The 23,174-nt window shown below is 50.3% G+C and overlaps 1 protein-coding gene across 1 annotated transcript in view; it reads left to right on the forward strand.

Moving 5' to 3' along the window:
• The window catches only part of LOC139242139 (telomerase protein component 1-like), a gene marked incomplete at both ends in the record, with an annotated part of 87,124 nt that overhangs the window by 41,746 nt on the left and 22,204 nt on the right, over positions 1 to 23,174 (forward strand). Inside the window, 5 exons of the mRNA XM_070870253.1 lie at positions 11,798 to 11,948; positions 14,966 to 15,145; positions 16,533 to 16,625; positions 17,470 to 17,602; positions 22,016 to 22,175. Of these exons, the coding sequence (XP_070726354.1) occupies positions 11,798 to 11,948; positions 14,966 to 15,145; positions 16,533 to 16,625; positions 17,470 to 17,602; positions 22,016 to 22,175 (717 nt within the window). The remainder of the gene's footprint in view (positions 1 to 11,797; positions 11,949 to 14,965; positions 15,146 to 16,532; positions 16,626 to 17,469; positions 17,603 to 22,015; positions 22,176 to 23,174) is intronic.

Genomic DNA, 23,174 nt, shown 5'->3' on the forward strand with positions numbered 1-23,174 from the left:
TATTCAGGGTAAGGGTCACTCACTAACTGAACAGAGTCACTGTTTGTTCAGGGTAAGGGTCACTCACTAACTGTACAGACACTCTTTATTCAGGGTAAGGGTCACTCACTAACTGTACAGAGTCACTGTTTATTCAGGGTAAGGGTCGCTCACTAACTGTACAGAGTCACTGTTTATTCAGGGTAAGGGTCACACACTAACTGTACAGAGTCACTGTTTATTCAGGGTAAGGGTCACACACTAACTGTACAGAGTCACTGTTTATTCAGGGTAAGGGTCAACTCACTGTAACTGTACAGAGTCACTGTTTATTCAGGGTAAGGGTCAACTCACTGTAACTGTACAGAGTCACTGTTTATTCAGGGTAAGGGTCACACACTAACTGCACAGAGTCACTGTTTATTCAGGGTAAGGGTCACTCACTAACTGTACAGACACTGTTTATTCAGGGTAAGGGTCACTCACTAACTGTGCAGAGTCACTGTTTATTCAGGGTAAGGGTCACTCACTAACTGTGCAGAGTCACTGTTTATTCAGGGTAAGGGTCACTCACTGTAACTGTACAGAGTCACTGTTTATTCAGGGTAAGGGTCACTCACTGTGTAACTGTACAGAGTCACTGTTTATTCAGGGTAAGGGTCACTCACTAACTGTACAGAGTCACTGTTTATTCAGGGTAAGGGTCACTCACTAACTGTACAGAGTCACTGTTTATTCAGGGTAAGGTTCACTCACTAACTGTACAGAGTCACTGTTTATTCAGGGTAAGGGTCACTCACTAACTGTACAGAGTCACTGTTTATTCAGGGTAAGGGTCACTCCCTGTAACTGTACAGAGTCACTGTTTATTCATGGTCAGAGTCACTGTTTATTCAGGGTTAGGGTCACTCACTGTGTAACTGTACAGAGTCACTGTTTATTCAGGGTAAGGGTCACTCACTAACTGTACAGAGTCACTGTTTATTCAGGGTAAGGGTCATTCACTGTAACTGTACAGAGTCACTGTTTATTCAGGGTAAGGGTCACTCACTAACTGAACAGAGTCGCTGTTTATTCAGGGTAAGGGGCACTCACTAACTATACAGAGTCACTGTTTATTCAGGGTAAGGGTCACTCACTGTAACTGTACAGAGTCACTGTTTATTCAGGGTAAGGGTCACTCACTGTAACTGTACAGAGTCACTGTTTATTCAGGGTAAGGGTCACTCACTAACTGAAAAGAGTCACTGTTTGTTCAGGGTAAGGGTCACTCACTAACTGTACAGACACTCTTTATTCAGGGTAAGGGTCACTCACTAACTGTACAGAGTCACTGTTTATTCAGGGTAAGGGTCACTCACTAACTGTACAGAGTCACTGTTTATTCAGGGTAAGGGTCACACACTAACTGTACAGAGTCACTGTTTATTCAGGGTAAGGGTCACTCACTAACTGTACAGAGTCACTGTTTATTCAGGGTAAGGGTCACTCACTAACTGTACAGAGTCACTGTTTATTCAGGGTAAGGGTCACTCACTAACTGTACAGAGTCACTGTTTATTCAGGGTAAGGTTCACTCACTAACTGTACAGAGTCACTGTTTATTCAGGGTAAGGGTCACTCACTAACTGTACAGAGTCACTGTTTATTCAGGGTAAGGGTCACTCCCTGTAACTGTACAGAGTCACTGTTTATTCATGGTCAGAGTCACTGTTTATTCAGGGTTAGGGTCACTCACTGTGTAACTGTACAGAGTCACTGTTTATTCAGGGTAAGGGTCACTCACTAACTGTACAGAGTCACTGTTTATTCAGGGTAAGGGTCACTCACTGTAACTGTACAGAGTCACTGTTTATTCAGGGTAAGGGTCACTCACTAACTGAACAGAGTCGCTGTTTATTCAGGGTAAGGGGCACTCACTAACTATACAGAGTCACTGTTTATTCAGGGTAAGGGTCACTCACTGTAACTGTACAGAGTCACTGTTTATTCAGGGTAAGGGTCACTCACTAACTGTACAGAGTCACTGTTTATTCAGGGTAAGGGTCACTCACTAACTGTACAGAGTCACTGTTTATTCAGGGTAAGGGTCACTCACTGTAACTGTACAGAGTCACTGTTTATTCAGGGTAAGGGTCACTCACTAACTGAAAAGAGTCACTGTTTGTTCAGGGTAAGGGTCACTCACTAACTGTACAGACACTCTTTATTCAGGGTAAGGGTCACTCACTAACTGTACAGAGTCACTGTTTATTCAGGGTAAGGGTCACTCACTAACTGTACAGAGTCACTGTTTATTCAGGGTAAGGGTCACACACTAACTGTACAGAGTCACTGTTTATTCAGGGTAAGGGTCACTCACTGTAACTGTACAGAGTCACTGTTTATTCAGGGTAAGGATCACACACTAACTGTACAGAGTCACTGTTTATTCAGGGTAAGGGTCAACTCACTGTAACTGTACAGGGTCACTGTTTATTCAGGGTAAGGGTCAACTCACTGTAACTGTACAGAGTCACTGATTATTCAGGGTAAGGGTCACTCATTAACTGTACAGAGTCACTGTTTATTCAGGGTAAGGGTCACACACTAACTGTACAGAGTCACTGTTTATTCAGGGTAAGGGTCACTCATTAACTGTACAGAGTCACTGTTTATTCAGGGTAAGGGTCACTCACTGTGTAACTGTACAGAGTCACTGTTTATTCAGGGTAAGGGTCACACACTAACTGTACAGAGTCACTGTTTATTCAGGGTAAGGGTCACACACTAACTGTACAGAGTCACTGTTTATTCAGGGTAAGGGTCACACACTAACTGTACAGAGTCACTGTTTATTCAGGGTAAGGGTCAACTCACTGTAACTGTACAGAGTCACTGTTTATTCAGGGTAAGGGTCAACTCACTGTAACTGTACAGAGTCACTGTTTATTCAGGGTAAGGGTCACACACTAACTGCACAGAGTCACTGTTTATTCAGGGTAAGGGTCACTCACTAACTGTACAGACACTGTTTATTCAGGGTAAGGGTCACTCACTAACTGTGCAGAGTCACTGTTTATTCAGGGTAAGGGTCACTCACTAACTGTACAGAGTCACTGTTTATTCAGGGTAAGGGTCACTCACTAACTGTACAGAGTCACTGTTTATTCAGGGTAAGGGTCACTCACTAACTGTACAGAGTCACTGTTTATTCAGGGTAAGGGTCACTCACTAACTGTACAGAGTCACTGTTTATTCAGGGTAAGGGTCACTCACTAACTGTACAGAGTCACTGTTTATTCAGGGTAAGGGTCACTCCCTGTAACTGTACAGAGTCACTGTTTATTCATGGTAAGGGTCACTCACGAACTGTACAGAGTCACTGTTTATTCAGGGTTAGGGTCACTCACTGTGTAACTGTACAGAGTCACTGTTTATTCAGGGTAAGGGTCACTCACTAACTGAACAGAGTCGCTGTTTATTCAGGGTAAGGGGCACTCACTAACTATACAGAGTCACTGTTTATTCAGGGTAAGGGTCACTCACTGTAACTGTACAGAGTCACTGTTTATTCAGGGTAAGGGTCACTCACTAACTGTACAGAGTCACTGTTTATTCAGGGTAAGGGTCACTCACTAACTGTACAGAGTCACTGTTTATTCAGGGTAAGGGTCACTCACTGTAACTGTACAGAGTCACTGTTTATTCAGGGTAAGGGTCACTCACTAACTGAACAGAGTCACTGTTTGTTCAGGGTAAGGGTCACTCACTAACTGTACAGACACTCTTTATTCAGGGTAAGGGTCACTCACTAACTGTACAGAGTCACTGTTTATTCAGGGTAAGGGTCGCTCACTAACTGTACAGAGTCACTGTTTATTCAGGGTAAGGGTCACACACTAACTGTACAGAGTCACTGTTTATTCAGGGTAAGGGTCACTCACTGTAACTGTACAGAGTCACTGTTTATTCAGGGTAAGGGTCACTCACTAACTGTACAGAGTCACTGTTTATTCAGGGTAAGGGTCACTCACTAACTGTACAGAGTCACTGTTTATTCAGGGTAAGGGTCACTCACTGTAACTGTACAGAGTCACTGTTTATTCAGGGTAAGGGTCACTCACTAACTGAAAAGAGTCACTGTTTGTTCAGGGTAAGGGTCACTCACTAACTGTACAGACACTCTTTATTCAGGGTAAGGGTCACTCACTAACTGTACAGAGTCACTGTTTATTCAGGGTAAGGGTCACTCACTAACTGTACAGAGTCACTGTTTATTCAGGGTAAGGGTCACACACTAACTGTACAGAGTCACTGTTTATTCAGGGTAAGGGTCACTCACTGTAACTGTACAGAGTCACTGTTTATTCAGGGTAAGGATCACACACTAACTGTACAGAGTCACTGTTTATTCAGGGTAAGGGTCAACTCACTGTAACTGTACAGGGTCACTGTTTATTCAGGGTAAGGGTCAACTCACTGTAACTGTACAGAGTCACTGATTATTCAGGGTAAGGGTCACTCATTAACTGTACAGAGTCACTGTTTATTCAGGGTAAGGGTCACACACTAACTGTACAGAGTCACTGTTTATTCAGGGTAAGGGTCACTCATTAACTGTACAGAGTCACTGTTTATTCAGGGTAAGGGTCACTCACTGTGTAACTGTACAGAGTCACTGTTTATTCAGGGTAAGGGTCACACACTAACTGTACAGAGTCACTGTTTATTCAGGGTAAGGGTCACACACTAACTGTACAGAGTCACTGTTTATTCAGGGTAAGGGTCACACACTAACTGTACAGAGTCACTGTTTATTCAGGGTAAGGGTCAACTCACTGTAACTGTACAGAGTCACTGTTTATTCAGGGTAAGGGTCAACTCACTGTAACTGTACAGAGTCACTGTTTATTCAGGGTAAGGGTCACACACTAACTGCACAGAGTCACTGTTTATTCAGGGTAAGGGTCACTCACTAACTGTACAGACACTGTTTATTCAGGGTAAGGGTCACTCACTAACTGTGCAGAGTCACTGTTTATTCAGGGTAAGGGTCACTCACTAACTGTACAGAGTCACTGTTTATTCAGGGTAAGGGTCACTCACTAACTGTACAGAGTCACTGTTTATTCAGGGTAAGGGTCACTCACTAACTGTACAGAGTCACTGTTTATTCAGGGTAAGGGTCACTCACTAACTGTACAGAGTCACTGTTTATTCAGGGTAAGGGTCACTCACTAACTGTACAGAGTCACTGTTTATTCAGGGTAAGGGTCACTCCCTGTAACTGTACAGAGTCACTGTTTATTCATGGTAAGGGTCACTCACGAACTGTACAGAGTCACTGTTTATTCAGGGTTAGGGTCACTCACTGTGTAACTGTACAGAGTCACTGTTTATTCAGGGTAAGGATCACTCACTAACTGAACAGAGTCGCTGTTTATTCAGGGTAAGGGGCACTCACTAACTATACAGAGTCACTGTTTATTCAGGGTAAGGGTCACTCACTGTAACTGTACAGAGTCACTGTTTATTCAGGGTAAGGGTCACTCACTAACTGTACAGAGTCACTGTTTATTCAGGGTAAGGGTCACTCACTAACTGTACAGAGTCACTGTTTATTCAGGGTAAGGGTCACTCACTGTAACTGTACAGAGTCACTGTTTATTCAGGGTAAGGGTCACTCACTAACTGAACAGAGTCACTGTTTGTTCAGGGTAAGGGTCACTCACTAACTGTACAGACACTCTTTATTCAGGGTAAGGGTCACTCACTAACTGTACAGAGTCACTGTTTATTCAGGGTAAGGGTCGCTCACTAACTGTACAGAGTCACTGTTTATTCAGGGTAAGGGTCACACACTAACTGTACAGAGTCACTGTTTATTCAGGGTAAGGGTCACTCACTGTAACTGTACAGAGTCACTGTTTATTCAGGGTGAGGGTCACACACTAACTGTACAGAGTCACTGTTTATTCAGGGTAAGGGTCAACTCACTGTAACTGTACAGAGTCACTGTTTATTCAGGGTAAGGGTCTCTCACTGTGTAACTGTACAGAGTCACTGTTTATTCAGGGTAAGGGTCACACACTAACTGTACAGAGTCACTGTTTATTCAGGGTAAGGGTCACTCACTAACTGTAGAGACACTGTTTATTCAGGGTAAGGGTCACTCACTAACTGTGCAGAGTCACTGTTTATTCAGGGTAAGGGTCACTCACTGTAACTGTACAGAGTCACTGTTTATTCAGGGTCAGGGTCACTCACTAACTGTACAGAGTCACTGTTTATTCAGGGTAAGGGTCACTCACTGTAACTGTATAGAGTCACTGTTTATTCAGGGTAAGGGTCACTCACTAACTGAACAGAGTCACTGTTTGTTCAGGGTAAGGGTCACTCACTAACTGTACAGACACTCTTTATTCAGGGTAAGGGTCACTCACTAACTGCAGAGTCACTGTTTATTCAGGGTAAGGGTCACTCACTGTAACTGTACAGAGTCACTGTTTATTCAGGGTAAGGGTCACTCACTGTAACTGTACAGACACTGTTTATTCAGGGTAAGGGTCACTCACTAACTGTACAGAGTCACTGTTTATTCAGGGTAAGGGTCACTCACTAACTGTACAGAGTCACTGTTTATTCATGGTAAGGGTCACTCACTAACTGTACAGAGTCACTGTTTATTCAGGGTAAGGGTCACTCACTAACTGTACAGAGTCACTGTTTATTCAGGGTAAGGGTCACTCCCTGTAACTGTACAGAGTCACTGTTTATTCAGGGTAAGGGTCACTCACTAACTGTACAGAGTCACTGTTTATTCAGGGTAAGGGTCACTCACTAACTGTACAGAGTCACTCTTTATTCAGGGTAAGGGTCACTCACTAACTGAACAGAGTCGCTGTTTATTCAGGGTAAGGATCACTCACTGTAACTGTACAGAGTCACTGTTTATTCAGGGTAAGGGTCACTCACTAACTGTACAGAGTCACTGTTTATTCAGGGTAAGGATCACTCACTAACTGTACAGAGTCACTGTTTATTCAGGGTAAGGGTCACTCACTAACTGTACAGAGTCACTGTTTATTCAGGGTAAGGGTCACTCACTAACTGTACAGAGTCACTGTTTATTCAGGGTAAGGGTCACTCCCTGTAACTGTACAGAGTCACTGTTTATTCATGGTAAGGGTCACTCACGAACTGTACAGAGTCACTGTTTATTCAGGGTTAGGGTCACACTGTAAATGTACAGAGTCACTGTTTATTCAGGGTAAAGGTCACTCACTAACTGTACAGAGTCACTGTTTATTCAGGGTAAGGGTCACTCACTGTAACTGTACAGAGTCACTGTTTATTCAGGGTAAGGGTCACTCACTAACTGAACAGAGTCGCTGTTTATTCAGGGTAAGGGGCACTCACTAACTATACAGAGTCACTGTTTATTCAGGGTAAGGGTCACTCACTGTAACTGTACAGAGTCACTGTTTATTCAGGGTAAGGGTCACTCACTAACTGTACAGAGTCACTGTTTATTCAGGGTAAGGGTCACTCACTAACTGTACAGAGTCACTGTTTATTCAGGGTAAGGGTCACTCACTGTAACTGTACAGAGTCACTGTTTATTCAGGGTAAGGGTCACTCACTAACTGAACAGAGTCACTGTTTGTTCAGGGTAAGGGTCACTCACTAACTGTACAGACACTCTTTATTCAGGGTAAGGGTCACTCACTAACTGTACAGAGTCACTGTTTATTCAGGGTAAGGGTCGCTCACTAACTGTACAGAGTCACTGTTTATTCAGGGTAAGGGTCACACACTAACTGTACAGAGTCACTGTTTATTCAGGGTAAGGGTCACTCACTGTAACTGTACAGAGTCACTGTTTATTCAGGGTGAGGGTCACACACTAACTGTACAGAGTCACTGTTTATTCAGGGTAAGGGTCAACTCACTGTAACTGTACAGAGTCACTGTTTATTCAGGGTAAGGGTCTCTCACTGTGTAACTGTACAGAGTCACTGTTTATTCAGGGTAAGGGTCACACACTAACTGTACAGAGTCACTGTTTATTCAGGGTAAGGGTCACTCACTAACTGTAGAGACACTGTTTATTCAGGGTAAGGGTCACTCACTAACTGTGCAGAGTCACTGTTTATTCAGGGTAAGGGTCACTCACTGTAACTGTACAGAGTCACTGTTTATTCAGGGTAAGGGTTACTCACTGTAACTGTACAGAGTCACTGTTTATTCAGGGTGAGGGTCACACACTAACTGTACAGAGTCACTGTTTATTCAGGGTAAGGGTCAACTCACTGTAACTGTACAGAGTCACTGTTTATTCAGGGTAAGGGTCTCTCACTGTGTAACTGTACAGAGTCACTGTTTATTCAGGGTAAGGGTCACACACTAACTGTACAGAGTCACTGTTTATTCAGGGTAAGGGTCACTCACTAACTGTAGAGACACTGTTTATTCAGGGTAAGGGTCACTCACTAACTGTGCAGAGTCACTGTTTATTCAGGGTAAGGGTCACTCACTGTAACTGTACAGAGTCACTGTTTATTCAGGGTAAGGGTCACTCACTAACTGTACAGAGTCACTGTTTATTCAGGGTAAGGGTCACTCACTGTAACTGTATAGAGTCACTGTTTATTCAGGGTAAGGGTCACTCACTAACTGAACAGAGTCACTGTTTGTTCAGGGTAAGGGTCACTCACTAACTGTACAGACACTCTTTATTCAGGGTAAGGGTCACTCACTAACTGCAGAGTCACTGTTTATTCAGGGTAAGGGTCACTCACTGTAACTGTACAGAGTCACTGTTTATTCAGGGTAAGGGTCACTCACTGTAACTGTACAGACACTGTTTATTCAGGGTAAGGGTCACTCACTAACTGTACAGAGTCACTGTTTATTCAGGGTAAGGGTCACTCACTAACTGTACAGAGTCACTGTTTATTCATGGTAAGGGTCACTCACTAACTGTACAGAGTCACTGTTTATTCAGGGTAAGGGTCACTCACTAACTGTACAGAGTCACTGTTTATTCAGGGTAAGGGTCACTCCCTGTAACTGTACAGAGTCACTGTTTATTCAGGGTAAGGGTCACTCACTAACTGTACAGAGTCACTGTTTATTCAGGGTAAGGGTCACTCACTAACTGTACAGAGTCACTCTTTATTCAGGGTAAGGGTCACTCACTAACTGAACAGAGTCGCTGTTTATTCAGGGTAAGGATCACTCACTGTAACTGTACAGAGTCACTGTTTATTCAGGGTAAGGGTCACTCACTAACTGTACAGAGTCACTGTTTATTCAGGGTAAGGATCACTCACTAACTGTACAGAGTCACTGTTTATTCAGGGTAAGGGTCACTCACTAACTGTACAGAGTCACTGTTTATTCAGGGTAAGGGTCACTCACTAACTGTACAGAGTCACTGTTTATTCAGGGTAAGGGTCACTCCCTGTAACTGTACAGAGTCACTGTTTATTCATGGTAAGGGTCACTCACGAACTGTACAGAGTCACTGTTTATTCAGGGTTAGGGTCACTCACTGTAAATGTACAGAGTCACTGTTTATTCAGGGTAAAGGTCACTCACTAACTGTACAGAGTCACTGTTTATTCAGGGTAAGGGTCACTCACTGTAACTGTACAGAGTCACTGTTTATTCAGGGTAAGGGTCACTCACTAACTGAACAGAGTCGCTGTTTATTCAGGGTAAGGGGCACTCACTAACTATACAGAGTCACTGTTTATTCAGGGTAAGGGTCACTCACTGTAACTGTACAGAGTCACTGTTTATTCAGGGTAAGGGTCACTCACTAACTGTACAGAGTCACTGTTTATTCAGGGTAAGGGTCACTCACTAACTGTACAGAGTCACTGTTTATTCAGGGTAAGGGTCACTCACTGTAACTGTACAGAGTCACTGTTTATTCAGGGTAAGGGTCACTCACTAACTGAACAGAGTCACTGTTTGTTCAGGGTAAGGGTCACTCACTAACTGTACAGACACTCTTTATTCAGGGTAAGGGTCACTCACTAACTGTACAGAGTCACTGTTTATTCAGGGTAAGGGTCGCTCACTAACTGTACAGAGTCACTGTTTATTCAGGGTAAGGGTCACACACTAACTGTACAGAGTCACTGTTTATTCAGGGTAAGGGTCACTCACTGTAACTGTACAGAGTCACTGTTTATTCAGGGTGAGGGTCACACACTAACTGTACAGAGTCACTGTTTATTCAGGGTAAGGGTCAACTCACTGTAACTGTACAGAGTCACTGTTTATTCAGGGTAAGGGTCTCTCACTGTGTAACTGTACAGAGTCACTGTTTATTCAGGGTAAGGGTCACACACTAACTGTACAGAGTCACTGTTTATTCAGGGTAAGGGTCACTCACTAACTGTAGAGACACTGTTTATTCAGGGTAAGGGTCACTCACTAACTGTGCAGAGTCACTGTTTATTCAGGGTAAGGGTCACTCACTGTAACTGTACAGAGTCACTGTTTATTCAGGGTAAGGGTCACTCACTAACTGTACAGAGTCACTGTTTATTCAGGGTAAGGGTCACTCACTAACTGTACAGAGTCACTGTTTATTCAGGGTAAGGGTCACTCACTGTAACTGTATAGAGTCACTGTTTATTCAGGGTAAGGGTCACTCACTAACTGAACAGAGTCACTGTTTGTTCAGGGTAAGGGTCACTCACTAACTGTACAGACACTCTTTATTCAGGGTAAGGGTCACTCACTAACTGCAGAGTCACTGTTTATTCAGGGTAAGGGTCACTCACTGTAACTGTACAGAGTCACTGTTTATTCAGGGTAAGGGTCACTCACTGTAACTGTACAGACACTGTTTATTCAGGGTAAGGGTCACTCACTAACTGTACAGAGTCACTGTTTATTCAGGGTAAGGGTCACTCACTAACTGTACAGAGTCACTGTTTATTCATGGTAAGGGTCACTCACTAACTGTACAGAGTCACTGTTTATTCAGGGTAAGGGTCACTCACTAACTGTACAGAGTCACTGTTTATTCAGGGTAAGGGTCACTCCCTGTAACTGTACAGAGTCACTGTTTATTCAGGGTAAGGGTCACTCACTAACTGTACAGAGTCACTGTTTATTCAGGGTAAGGGTCACTCACTAACTGTACAGAGTCACTCTTTATTCAGGGTAAGGGTCACTCACTAACTGAACAGAGTCGCTGTTTATTCAGGGTAAGGATCACTCACTGTAACTGTACAGAGTCACTGTTTATTCAGGGTAAGGGTCACTCACTAACTGTACAGAGTCACTGTTTATTCAGGGTAAGGATCACTCACTAACTGTACAGAGTCACTGTTTATTCAGGGTAAGGGTCACTCACTAACTGTACAGAGTCACTGTTTATTCAGGGTAAGGGTCACTCACTAACTGTACAGAGTCACTGTTTATTCAGGGTAAGGGTCACTCACTGTAACTGTATAGAGTCACTGTTTATTCAGGGTAAGGGTCACTCACTAACTGAACAGAGTCACTGTTTGTTCAGGGTAAGGGTCACTCACTAACTGTACAGACACTCTTTATTCAGGGTAAGGGTCACTCACTAACTGTACAGAGTCACTGTTTATTCAGGGTAAGGGTCACTCACTAACTGTACAGAGTCACTGTTTATTCAGGGTAAGGGTCACTCACTAACTGTACAGAGTCGCTGTTTATTCAGGGTAAGGGTCACTCACTAACTGTACAGAGTCACTGTTTATTCAGGGTAAGGGTCACTCACTAACTGTACAGGCACTCTTTATTCAGCAGGGTGAGGCTGAGACCTGTATTTTCTCCACAGAGGGCTTGTTTTGGAGTTTCATTCTCTCTTGGACCGCGTGTCGCGTTCTCAGCCGCGACGGCACTTGGTGCTGGCTATCGATGGTGCTGACTGCATCCAGACCGAGAGAGGCCAATGCACATCGGACTGGATCCCGGAGAACCTGCCGCGGGTGAGTGTCGACATGGTGTGCTCCTGTGATCCAATCCTGCACTGAGGTGTCGGCCGTAACCTGACAATGAGGTTCAGGGTTCCAGTCTCTCCGTCTGCCTCCGTCTCTCTCTCTCACTCCGTCTGCCTCCGTCTCTCTCGCTCTCTCCGTCTGCCTCCGTCTCTCTCGCTCTCTCCGTCTGCCTCCGTCTCTCTCGCTCTCTCCGTCTGCCTCCGTCTCTCTCGCTCTCTCCGTCTGCCTCCGTCTCTCTCGCTCTCTCCGTCTGCCTCCGTCTCTCGCTCTGTCTGTCTCCGTCTCTCTCTCGCTCGCTCTGTCTGCCTCCGTCTCTCTCGCTCACTCCGTCTGCCTCCGTCTCTCTCTCGCTCCGTCTGCCTCCGTCTCTCGCTCTCTCCGTCTGCCTCCGTCTCTCTCGCTCACTCCGTCTGCCTCCGTCTCTCTCGCTCTCTCCATCTGCCTCCGTCTCTCTCGCTCGCTCTGTCTGTCTCCGTCTCTCTCGCTCTCTCCGTCTGCCTCCGTCTCTCTCTCGCTCCGTCCGTCTGCCTCCGTCTCTCTCGCTCCGTCCGTCTGCCTCCGTCTCTCTCGCTCCGTCCGTCTGCCTCCGTCTCTCGCTCTCTCCGTCTGCCTCCGTCTCTCTCGCTCGCTCCGTCTGCCTCCGTCTCTCTCGCTCTCTCCGTCTGCCTCCGTCTCTCTCGCTCTCTCCGTCTGCCTCCGTCTCTCTCGCTCTCTCCGTCTGCCTCCGCCTCTCGCTCCGTCTGCCTCCGCCTCTAGCTCCGTCTGCCTCCGTCTCTCTCTCGCTCCGTCTGCCTCCGTCTCTCTCTCGCTCCGTCTGCCTCCGTCTCTCTCTCGCTCCGTCTGCCTCCGTCTCTCGCTCTCTCCGTCTGCCTCCGTCTCTCGCTCTCTCCGTCTGCCTCCGTCTCTCGCTCTCTCCGTCTGCCTCCGTCTCTCGCTCTCTCCGTCTGCCTCCGTCTCTCTCGCTCTCTCCGTCTGCCTCCGTCTCTCTCTCGCTCCGTCTGCCTCCGTCTCTCTCTCGCTCCGTCTGCCTCCGTCTCTCTCTCGCTCCGTCTGCCTCCGTCTCTCTCTCGCTCCGTCTGCCTCCGTCTCTCTCTCGCTCCGTCTGCCTCCGTCTCTCTCTCGCTCCGTCTGCCTCCGTCTCTCTCTCGCTCCGTCTGCCTCCGTCTCTCTCTCGCTCCGTCTGCCTCCGTCTCTCTCTCGCTCCGTCTGCCTCCGTCTCTCTCTCGCTCCGTCTGCCTCCGTCTCTCTCTCGCTCCGTCTGCCTCCGTCTCTCTCTCGCTCCGTCTGCCTCCGTCTCTCTCTCGCTCCGTCTGCCTCCGTCTCTCTCTCGCTCCGTCTGCCTCCGTCTCTCTCTCGCTCCGTCTGCCTCCGTCTCTCTCTCGCTCCGTCTGCCTCCGTCTCTCTCGCTCCGTCTGCCTCCGTCTCTCTCTCGCTCCATCTGCCTCCGTCTCTCTCGCTCTCTCCGTCTGCTTCCGTCTCTCTCTCTCTCCGTCTGCCTCCGTCTCTCTCGCTCTCTCCGTCTGCCTCCGTCTCTCTCGCTCTCTCCGTCTGCCTCCGTCTCTCTCTCGCTCCGTCTGCCTCCGTCTCTCGCTCCGTCTGCCTCCGACTCTCTCTCGCTCCGTCTGCCTCCGTCTCTCTCTCGCTCCGTCTGCCTCCGCCTCTCTCTCGCTCCGTCTGCCTCCGTCTCTCTCTCGCTCTCTCCGTCTGCCTCCGTCTCTCTCGCTCTCTCCGTCTGCCTCCGTCTCTCTCGCTCTCTCCGTCTGCCTCCGTCTCTCTCGCTCTCTCGCTCTCTCCGTCTGCCTCCGTCTCTCTCGCTCTCTCCGTCTGCCTCCGCCTCTCGCTCTCTCCGTCTGCCTCCGTCTCTCTCGCTCTCCGTCTCTCGCTCACTCCGTCTGCCTCTGTTTCTCACTCTCTCCGTCTGCCTCCGTCTCTCTCGCTCACTCCGTCTGCCTCCGTCTCTCGCTCTCTCCGTCTGCCTCCGTCTCTCTCTCGCTCTCTCCGTCTGCCTCCGTCTCTCTCTCGCTCTCTCCGTCTGCCTCCGTCTCTCTCGCTCACTCCGTCTGCCTCCGTCTCTCTCTCGCTCTCTCCGTCTGCCTCCGTCTCTCTCTCGCTCTCTCCGTCTGCCTCCGTCTTTCTCGCTCACTCCGTCTGCCTCCCTCTCTCTCTCGCTCTCTCCGTCTGCCTCCGTCTCTCTCGCTCACTCCGTCTGCCTCCGTCTCTCTCTCGCTCTCTCCGTCTGCCTCCGTCTCTCTCTCGCTCTCTCCGTCTGCCTCCGTCTTTCTCGCTCACTCCGTCTGCCTCCCTCTCTCTCTCGCTCTCTCCGTCTGCCTCCCTCTCTCTCTCGCTCTCTCCGTCTGCCTCCGTCTCTCTCTCGCTCTCTCCGTCTGCCTCCGTCTCTCTCTCGCTCTCTCCGTCTGCCTCCGTCTCTCTCTCGCTCTGTCTGCCTCTGTCTCTCTCGCTCTGTCTGCCTCCGTCTCTCTCGCTCTCTCCGTCTGCCTCCATCTCTCTCGCTCTGTCTGCCTCCGTCTCTCTCGCTCTCTCCGTCTGCCTCTGTCTCTCTCTCGCTCCTTCTCTCGCTCGCTCCGTCTGCCTCCGTCTCTCTCTCGCTCTGTCTGCCTCCGTCTCTCTCACTCTCTCCGTCTGCCTCCGTCTCTCTCTCGCTCTCTCCGTCTGCTTCCCTCTCTCTCTCGCTCTCTCCGTCTGCCTCCGTCTCTCTCTCGCTCTCTCCGTCTGCCTCCGTCTCTCTTGCTCTCTCCGTCTGCCTCCGTCTCTCTCGCTCTCTCCGTCTGCCTCCGTCTCTCTCGCTCTCTCCATCTGCCTCCGTCTCTCGCTCTGTCTGCCTCCATCTCTCGCTCCGTCTGCCTCCGTCTCTCGCGCCCTCGCTCCGTCTCTCGCTCGCCCCCTCTGCCTCTGTCCCTCGCTCCGTGTCTCTCTCGCTCTCTTTCTTCCCCCCCCCCCCCGCCCCCCTTGGGTGTTGCGAGGTGATGGCCTGTGTTGTCCCTCAGGGTGTGACGCTGGTGCTGAGTGTCACGGACAACTCGTCGCTGCACCGGACTCTGGCCAGGAGAAAGGGGGCCGTGACCTTCCAGCTGGGCCCGCTGGAGCCGCTCGACAGGTCAGAGGTCGTGCGACGGAGCCTGGCCGTCTACGGCAAGAAGCTGGAGGAGTCTGCCTTCAACAACCAGGTGAGGGCGTCGCGGGCTTTAAGAAACGGGGGTTGGAGTCGGCCATTCGGCCCCTCGAGCCTGCTCCGCCATCCAATGAGATCGCGGTCAATCTTCCAGCTCTGCTGCACTTTCCCGCCCGCTCCCAACCGCAAGGGCCTGCCTACGTTTCTCATTCTCCATCCTCCCCGTCACCAAGCCGACGCTCCCAGTCGGTATCAGCCACGGATCGGAGGGCTGCAATCTTTCCTCCGTGTCAGAAGGTCGTGTGTTCGAGCCCCCGCCCCAGACGCTTGAGCCCCCATAACCCAGGGCCGACACCCCCCAACCCCCCCCCACCGAGCAACACACGGCCAGAGGGGCCGTCTTTCGGATGAGACGTTAAACCGAGGGCCCCTGTCTGCGCTCTCTCTCAGGTGGACGTCAAAGATCCCGTGGCCACTATTGGAAGAAGAGGAAGTGGGAATGGGAGGGGCTGGTCATGAACCACGTTTCCCACATCACAAGAGTGACTACACTTCAAGTAAAAACGTACTCTATTGGCTGTAAACAGTTTTGGGAGGTCCTGTATCTGTGAAAGGAACTGTATTAATGAGAATGCCTTCTGTTGCCTGGGCCCCAAGCTCTGGAACTCCCTCCCTAAACTTCTCCGCCTCTCTCCCTCTCTTTCCTTACTTAAGGAATGATTACCTTACTTAAGGAAGGATATACTAGCTTTGGAGGGGGTACAGAGACGATTCACTCGGCTGATTCCGGAGATGAGGGGGTTACCTTATGATGATAGATTGAGTAGACTGGGTCTTTACTCGTTGGAGTTCAGAAGGATGAGGGGTGATCTTATAGAAACATTTAAAATAATGAAAGGGACAGACAAGATAGAGGCAGAGAGGTTGTTTCCACGGGTCGGGGAGACTAGAACTAGGGGGCACAGCCTCAAAATACAGGGGAGCCAATTTAAAACCGAGTTGAGAAGGAATTTCTTCTCCCAGAGGGTTGTGAATCTGTGGAATTCTCTGCCCAGGGAAGCAGTTGAGGCTAGCTCATTGAATGTATTCAAGTCACAGATAGATAGATTTTTAACCAATAAGGGAATTAAGGGTTACGGGGAGCGGGCGGGTAAGTGGAGCTGAGTCTACGGCCAGATCAGCCATGATCTTGTTGAATGGCGGAGCAGGCTCGAGGGGCTAGATGGCCTACTCCTGTTCCTAATTCTTATGTTCTTATGTTCCTCCTGAGATGCTCTCTAAAACCTGCCTCTTTGACCAAGCTACTGGTCACCTGTGCTGATTTATCCTTATCTGGCTCTGTGTCAATGATTTTTGTCTTACAACACTCCTGTAAAGCGCTTTGGGACGTCCGGTGGTCGTGTAAGGCGCTATATAAATCCAAATCTATCTTTCCTTTTCAGATGAGGCTGCTGGTGATGAAGAAGGAATCCTACAATCCCCACTTCCTGAAGCTGGCAAGCGATTTGCTGCGAGAGTTCGGGGTCTTCGAGAAGGTGAGTGTGTCTCTGTGACCTTTTACCTCCTTCCCCGTGTATCTGTGACCTTTTACCTCCTTCCCCGTGTCTCTGTGACCTTTTATCTCCTTCTCCGTGTCTCTGTGATCTTTTACCTCCTTCCCCGTGTCTCTGTGGCCTTTTACCTCCTTCCCCGTGTCTCTGTGACCTTTTACCTCCTTCCCCGTGTCTCTGTGACCTTTTACCCCCATGACCCCCGCCCATATGTCCGTGACCTTACACCTCCCCCTCCCCAGCACAGCACGATATGTGACCGGTGCTGTCCTGAGCTACACAAGTAGGCACACACTACACCTCACAAGTCACTTCATAAAGGACACGCACGGGCAGTCCACGGACAAAGGAGATTTGACCCCATGTCCCGGAGGGTGAAAGGTCAGTGCCTGACCCTATTGACCCCACTCGCTTCCCCCCCCCCGCCCCCCGGAGGAGACCGTCATTCCCATCTGGGAATTCGAGCCCAGACACCCAGAATCCAGCCGAGGGCTGTGATTGTAAGTGGGACGTTGAATGCAGCGGGGAACCGATCGCGTCCTGCTCCAGGAGTTGCTGGCAGGATCGTGACCGGGAACGGGAATCCCAGCGAACCCCTCCCTCCCCAGCCCCACAACCCCAATCCCTGGCCCAGGGGGGGGGATCAGCTCACTCCGTACGGATCCGGTGAGGGAGTTGGAACCTGGGCTCTTCCGACCCGGAAGCTCACCATTTTTACCATCCAGTATTCCCGCCCCCCCCCCCCCCGCACTTCCCACTTCCCCCGTTTCCCCGGCCGGCGTTCCCAACGTCTCGATCGTTCACCGTTCCACCTCTGTCCTTTGCCCAGATTTCGGAGCAGATCCGGGCCCTGCCGTCGACACTGCACCTGTTGATCCGGGTCGCGCTGACGTACCTGGAGGGGCAGCACGGAGCGGGAATGGTGACCTTCGCCCTCAGCGCGTTGAACGCCAGCGAGAAAGGTAAGGGAAGCATGTTCACTGCACCGCAGAGTAATTGGGAACAGGAGGAGGCCCATTCAGCCCCTCGGGCCTGTTACACAGGAACAGGAGGAGGCCCATTCAGCCCCTCGAGCCTGTTACACAGGAACAGGAGGAGGCCCATTCAGCCCCTCGGGCCTGTTACACAGGAACAGGAGGAGGCCCATTCAGCCCCTCGAGCCTGTTACACAGGAACAGGAGGAGACCCATTCAGCCCCTCGAGCCTGTTACACAGGAACAGGAGGAGGCCCATTCAGCCCCTCGAGCCTGTTACACAGGAACAGGAGGAGGCCCATTCAGCCCCTCGAGCCTGTTACACAGGAACAGGAGGAGGGCCCATTCAGCCCCTCGAGCCTGTTACACAGGAACAGGAGGAGGCCCATTCAGCCCCTCGAGCCTGTTACACAGGAACAGGAGGAGGCCCATTCAGCCCCTCGAGCCTGTTACACAGGAACAGGAGGAGGCCCATTCAGCCCCTCGAGCCTGTTACACAGGAACAGGAGGAGACCCATTCAGCCCCTCGAGCCTGTTACACAGGAACAGGAGGAGGCCCATTCAGCCCCTCGAGCCTGTTACACAGGAACAGGAGGAGGCCCATTCAGCCCCTCGAGCCTGTTACACAGGAACAGGAGGAGGCCCATTCAGCCCCTCGAGCCTGTTACACAGGAACAGGAGGAGGGCCCATTCAGCCCCTCGAGCCTGTTACACAGGAACAGGAGGAGGCCCATTCAGCCCCTCGGGCCTGTTACACAGGAACAGGAGGAGACCCATTCAGCCCCTCGAGCCTGTTACACAGGAACAGGAGGAGGCCCATTCAGCCCCTCGGGCCTGTTACACAGGGACAGGAGGAGGCCCATTCAGCCCCTCGAGCCTGTTACATAGGAACAGGAGGAGGCCCATTCTGCCCCTCGAGCCTGTTACACAGGAACAGGAGGAGGCCCATTCAGCCCCTCGGGCCTGTTCCGCCATTCCGCTATATCTGACTGATCTGTATCTGAACTGCTTTTGCCCGCCTTGTTTCGGTAACCCTCAATACACTTGCCTGACAAAAATCTGTCAGTCTTGATTTTGAAATTTTCAAGTGTCCACAGCATTTTTTCATGGGTGGCGGGGGGGGGGTGGAAGTTCCTGATTCCCACTGCCCTTTGTGTGAAGAATTGCTTCCCAACATCACCCCTGAACGGCCTCTAATTGTAAGGTGGTGCCTCGTTGTTCTGACTGCCCCGCACCGGAGGAGATATTTCTCTCTCTCTCTCTCTCTCTCTCTAGAAAGAAAAACTTGCATTTATATAGCGCCTTTCACAACCTTAGTGTCTCAATGAAGTACTTTTGTAGTCACTGTTGTAATGTGGGAAACGCCAATTTGCGCACAGCAAGCTCCCACACACAGCAATGTGATAATGACCCAGATAATCTGTTTTTGTTATGTTGATTGAGGGATTAATATTGGCCCCAGGACACCGGGGATAACTCCCCCTGCTCTTCTTCCAAATAGTGGCCGTGGGATCTTTTACATCCTCCTGAGAGAGCAGACGGGGCCTCGGTTTAACGTCTCATCCGAAAGGCCCCGACAGTGCGGCGCTCCCTCAGCACTGCCCCTCCGACAGTGCGGCGCTCCCTCAGTACTGCCCCTCCGACAGTGCGGCGCTCCCTCAGTACTGCCCCTCCGACAGTGCGGCGCTCCCTCAGCACTGCCCCTCCGACAGTGCGGCGCTCCCTCAGCACTGCCCCTCCGACAGTGCGGCGCTCCCTCAGTACCGCCCCTCCGACAGTGCAGCGCGCCCTCAGCACTGCCCCTCCGACAGTGCGGCACTCCCGCAGTACTGCCCCTCCGACAGTGCGGCACCCCCGCAGTACTGCCCCTCCGACAGTGCGGCACTCCCTCAGCACTGCACTGGGAGTGTCAGCCTGGATTTACGTGCTCGATTTCCTGGAGTGGGACTTGAACCCACAACCTTCTGACTCAGAGGCGAGGGTGCTGCTCACTGAGCCACTGTCAAATCTACCCAATCAAATCATTTAATCATCTTAAACACCTCAATTAGATCAGCCTTTATACTAAACGCAAAGGATCAGGGTCAAGTTTGCAACACTTTCTGCAGAGTCCTGTCGACAGGATTGCAAGTTGTCAATAACCCACAGCCAGACACGAGAGAGATTGCCCAGGCTGTTAGTGGTCTTATCATTAGCTATTACCCCCTTCCTTACTCCGACTGAGATACAGCATGGGTACATCAAACACTGTCCCATCAAACACTCCCAGGGCAGGTACAGGGGGTTAGATACAGAGTAAAGCTCCCTCTACACTGTCACATCAAACACTCCCAGGGCAGGTACAGGGGGTTAGATACAGAGTAAAGCTCCCTCTACACTGTCATAGAAACATAGAAACATAGAAAATAGGTGCAGGAGTAGGCCATTCGGCCCTTCTAGCCTGCACCGCCATTCAATGAGTTCATGGCTGAACATTCAACTTCAGTACCCCATTCCTGCTTTCTCGCCATATCCCTTGATCCCCCTAGCAGTAAGGACCTCATCTAACTCCTTTTTGAATATATTTAGTGAATTGGCCTCAACAACTTTCTGTGGTAGAGAATTCCACAGGTTCACCACTCTCTGGGTGAAGAAGTTCCTCCGCATCTCGGTCCTAAATGGCTTACCCCTTATCCTTAGACTGTGACCCCTGGTTCTGGACTTCCCCAACATTGGGAACATTCTTCCTGCATCTAACCTGTCTAACCCCGTCAGAATTTTATATGTTTCTATGAGGTCCCCTCTCATTCTTCTGAACTCCAGTGAATACAAGCCCAGTTGATCCAGTCTTTCTTGATAGGTCAGTCCCGCCATCCCGGGAATCAGTCTGGTGAACCTTCGCTGCACTCCCTCAATAGCAAGAATGTCCTTCCTCAGGTTAGGAGACCAAAACTGTACACAATACTCCAGGTGTGGCCTCACCAATGCCCTGTACAACTGTAGCAACACCTCCCTGCCCCTGTACTCAAATCCCCTTGCTATGAAGGCCAACATGCCATTTGCTTTCTTAACCGCCTGCTGCACCTGCATGCCAACCTTCAATGACTGATGTACCATGACACCCAGGTCTCTTTGCACCTCCCCTTTTCCTAATCTGTCACCATTCAGATAATAGTCTGTCTCTCTGTTTTTACCACCAAAGTGGATAACCTCACATTTATCCACATTATACTTCATCTGCCATGCATTTGCCCACTCACCTAACCTATCCAAGTCGCTCTGCAGCCTCACAGCATCCTCCTCGCAGCTCACACTGCCACCCAACTTAGTGTCATCCGCAAATTTGGAGATACTACATTTAATCCCCTCATCTAAATCATTAATGTACAGTGTAAACAGCTGGGGCCCCAGCACAGAACCTTGCGGTACCCCACTAGTCACTGCCTGCCATTCTGAAAAGTACCCATTTACTCCTACTCTTTGCTTCCTGTCTGACAACCAGTTCTCAATCCATGTCAGTACACTACCCCCAATCCCATGTGCTCTAACTTTGCACATCAATCTCTTGTGTGGGACCTTGTCGAACGCCTTCTGAAAGTCCAAATATACCACATCAACTGGTTCTCCCTTATCCACTCTACTGGAAACATCCTCAAAAAATTCCAGAAGATTTGTCAAGCATGATTTCCCTTTCACAAATCCATGCTGACTTGGACTTATCATGTCACCTCTTTCCAAATGCACTGCTATGACATCCTTGATAATTGATTCCATCATTTTACCCACTACCGATGTCAGGCTGACCGGTCTATAATTCCCTGTTTTCTCTCTCCCTCCTTTTTTAAACCATCAAACACTCCCAGGGCAGGTACAGGGGGTTAGATACAGAGTAAAGCTCCCTCTACACTGTCCCATCAAACACTCCCAGGGCAGGTACAGCACGCGGTTAGATACAGAGTAAAGCTCCCTCTACACTCACATCAAACACTCCCAGGGGCAGGTACAGCACGGGGTTAGATACAGAGTAAAGCTCCCTCTACACTGTCACATCAAACACTCCCAGGGGCAGGTACAGGGGGTTAGATACAGAGTAAAGCTCCCTCTACACTGTCCCATCAAACACTCCCAGGGCAGGTACAGCACGGGGTTAGATACAGAGTATAGCTCCCTCTACACTGTCCCATCAAACACTCCCAGGGGCAGGTACAGCACGGGGTTAGATACAGAGTAAAGCTCCCTCTACACTATCCCATCAAACACTCCCAGGGCAGATACAGGGGGTTAGATACAGAGTAAAGCTCCCTCTACACTGTCCCATCAAACACTCCCAGGGGCAGGTACAGCACGGGGTTAGATACAGGTGAGATGAATTCCAGTAGTGGGAACGTTGATGGTATGTTTTGTCCCACTTTGTGTTCTCAGGCCTGCGGGAGCGAGAGCTTTACTCCGTCCTGTGCACCAGCAGCGGGTTGCGGACAGATATCCCCCCGCCCGAGTGGCAGGAAGTGATGCAAGAGACCCTGAAGCCCAGCAGGCCCATTCCCATGGCGACCTTCGCTGGCCTTCTACGGAGCCTCCGATGGTGAGGACACGAATTCCCTCTCTCAACACCTCCCCTTCCCCCCCTCCCTCAACCCCTCCCTTCCCCCCCTTCGCTCAACCCCTTCCCCCCCTTCCCTCAACCCCTTCCCCCCCTTCCCTCAACCCCTTCCCCCCCTCCCTCAACCCCTTTCCCCCCCCTCCCTCAACCCCTTTCCCCCCCCTCCCTCAACCCCTTCCCCCTCCCCCCTCCCTCAACCCCTTCCCCCTCCCCCCTCCCTCAACCCCTTCCCCCTCCCCCTCCCTCAACCCCTTCCCCCCCTCCCACAACCCCTTCCCCCCCTCCCACAACCCCTTCCCCCCCTCCCTCAACCCCTTCCCTTCCCCCTCCCTCAACCCCTTCCCCCCCTCCCTCAACCCCTTCCCCCCCTCCCTCAACCCCTTCCCCCCCTCCCTCAACCCCTTCCCCCCCTTCCCTCAACCCCTTCCCCCCCCTCCCTCAACCCCTTCCCCCCCTCCCTCAACCCCTTCCCCCCCTTCCCTCAACCCCTTCCCCCCCTCCCTCAACCCCTTCCCCCCCTCCCTCAACCCCTTCCCCCCCCCCCTCCCTCAACCCCTTCCCCCCCCTCCCTCAACCCCTTCCCCCCCCCTCCCTCAACCCCTTCCCATCCCTCCCTCAACCCCCTCCCCCTTTGCTCCTTTAGGGCTCTCCTTTAAACTTACCTCTTCGACCAAACTTTTGGTCACCTGTCCGTAATATCTCCTTTAAATAAACACTCTGGCGGACATGCTTTCAGCGATGTGGGCCCCAAGTTCGGGGACTCCCTCGCTAAACCACTGCGCCTCTCTACCTCTTTTCCTCTCACTCTTCCTGTAAGACGCTCCTTAAAATCTTTTGGTCACCTGTGCTAATATCACCTTATATGGCTCGGTGTCAAATTTTGCTTGATTGCGGGGGTGGGGGCGGGGAGGTGGGGGGGAGGGAATGGGGAGTGAGGGATTGGGGGGGGGGAATGGGGAGCGAGGGAGGGGGAGGAAGGGG

Source organism: Pristiophorus japonicus, unplaced genomic scaffold (genome assembly GCF_044704955.1).
Source record: "Pristiophorus japonicus isolate sPriJap1 unplaced genomic scaffold, sPriJap1.hap1 HAP1_SCAFFOLD_1235, whole genome shotgun sequence".
NCBI classification, from domain to species: domain Eukaryota; kingdom Metazoa; phylum Chordata; class Chondrichthyes; family Pristiophoridae; genus Pristiophorus; species Pristiophorus japonicus.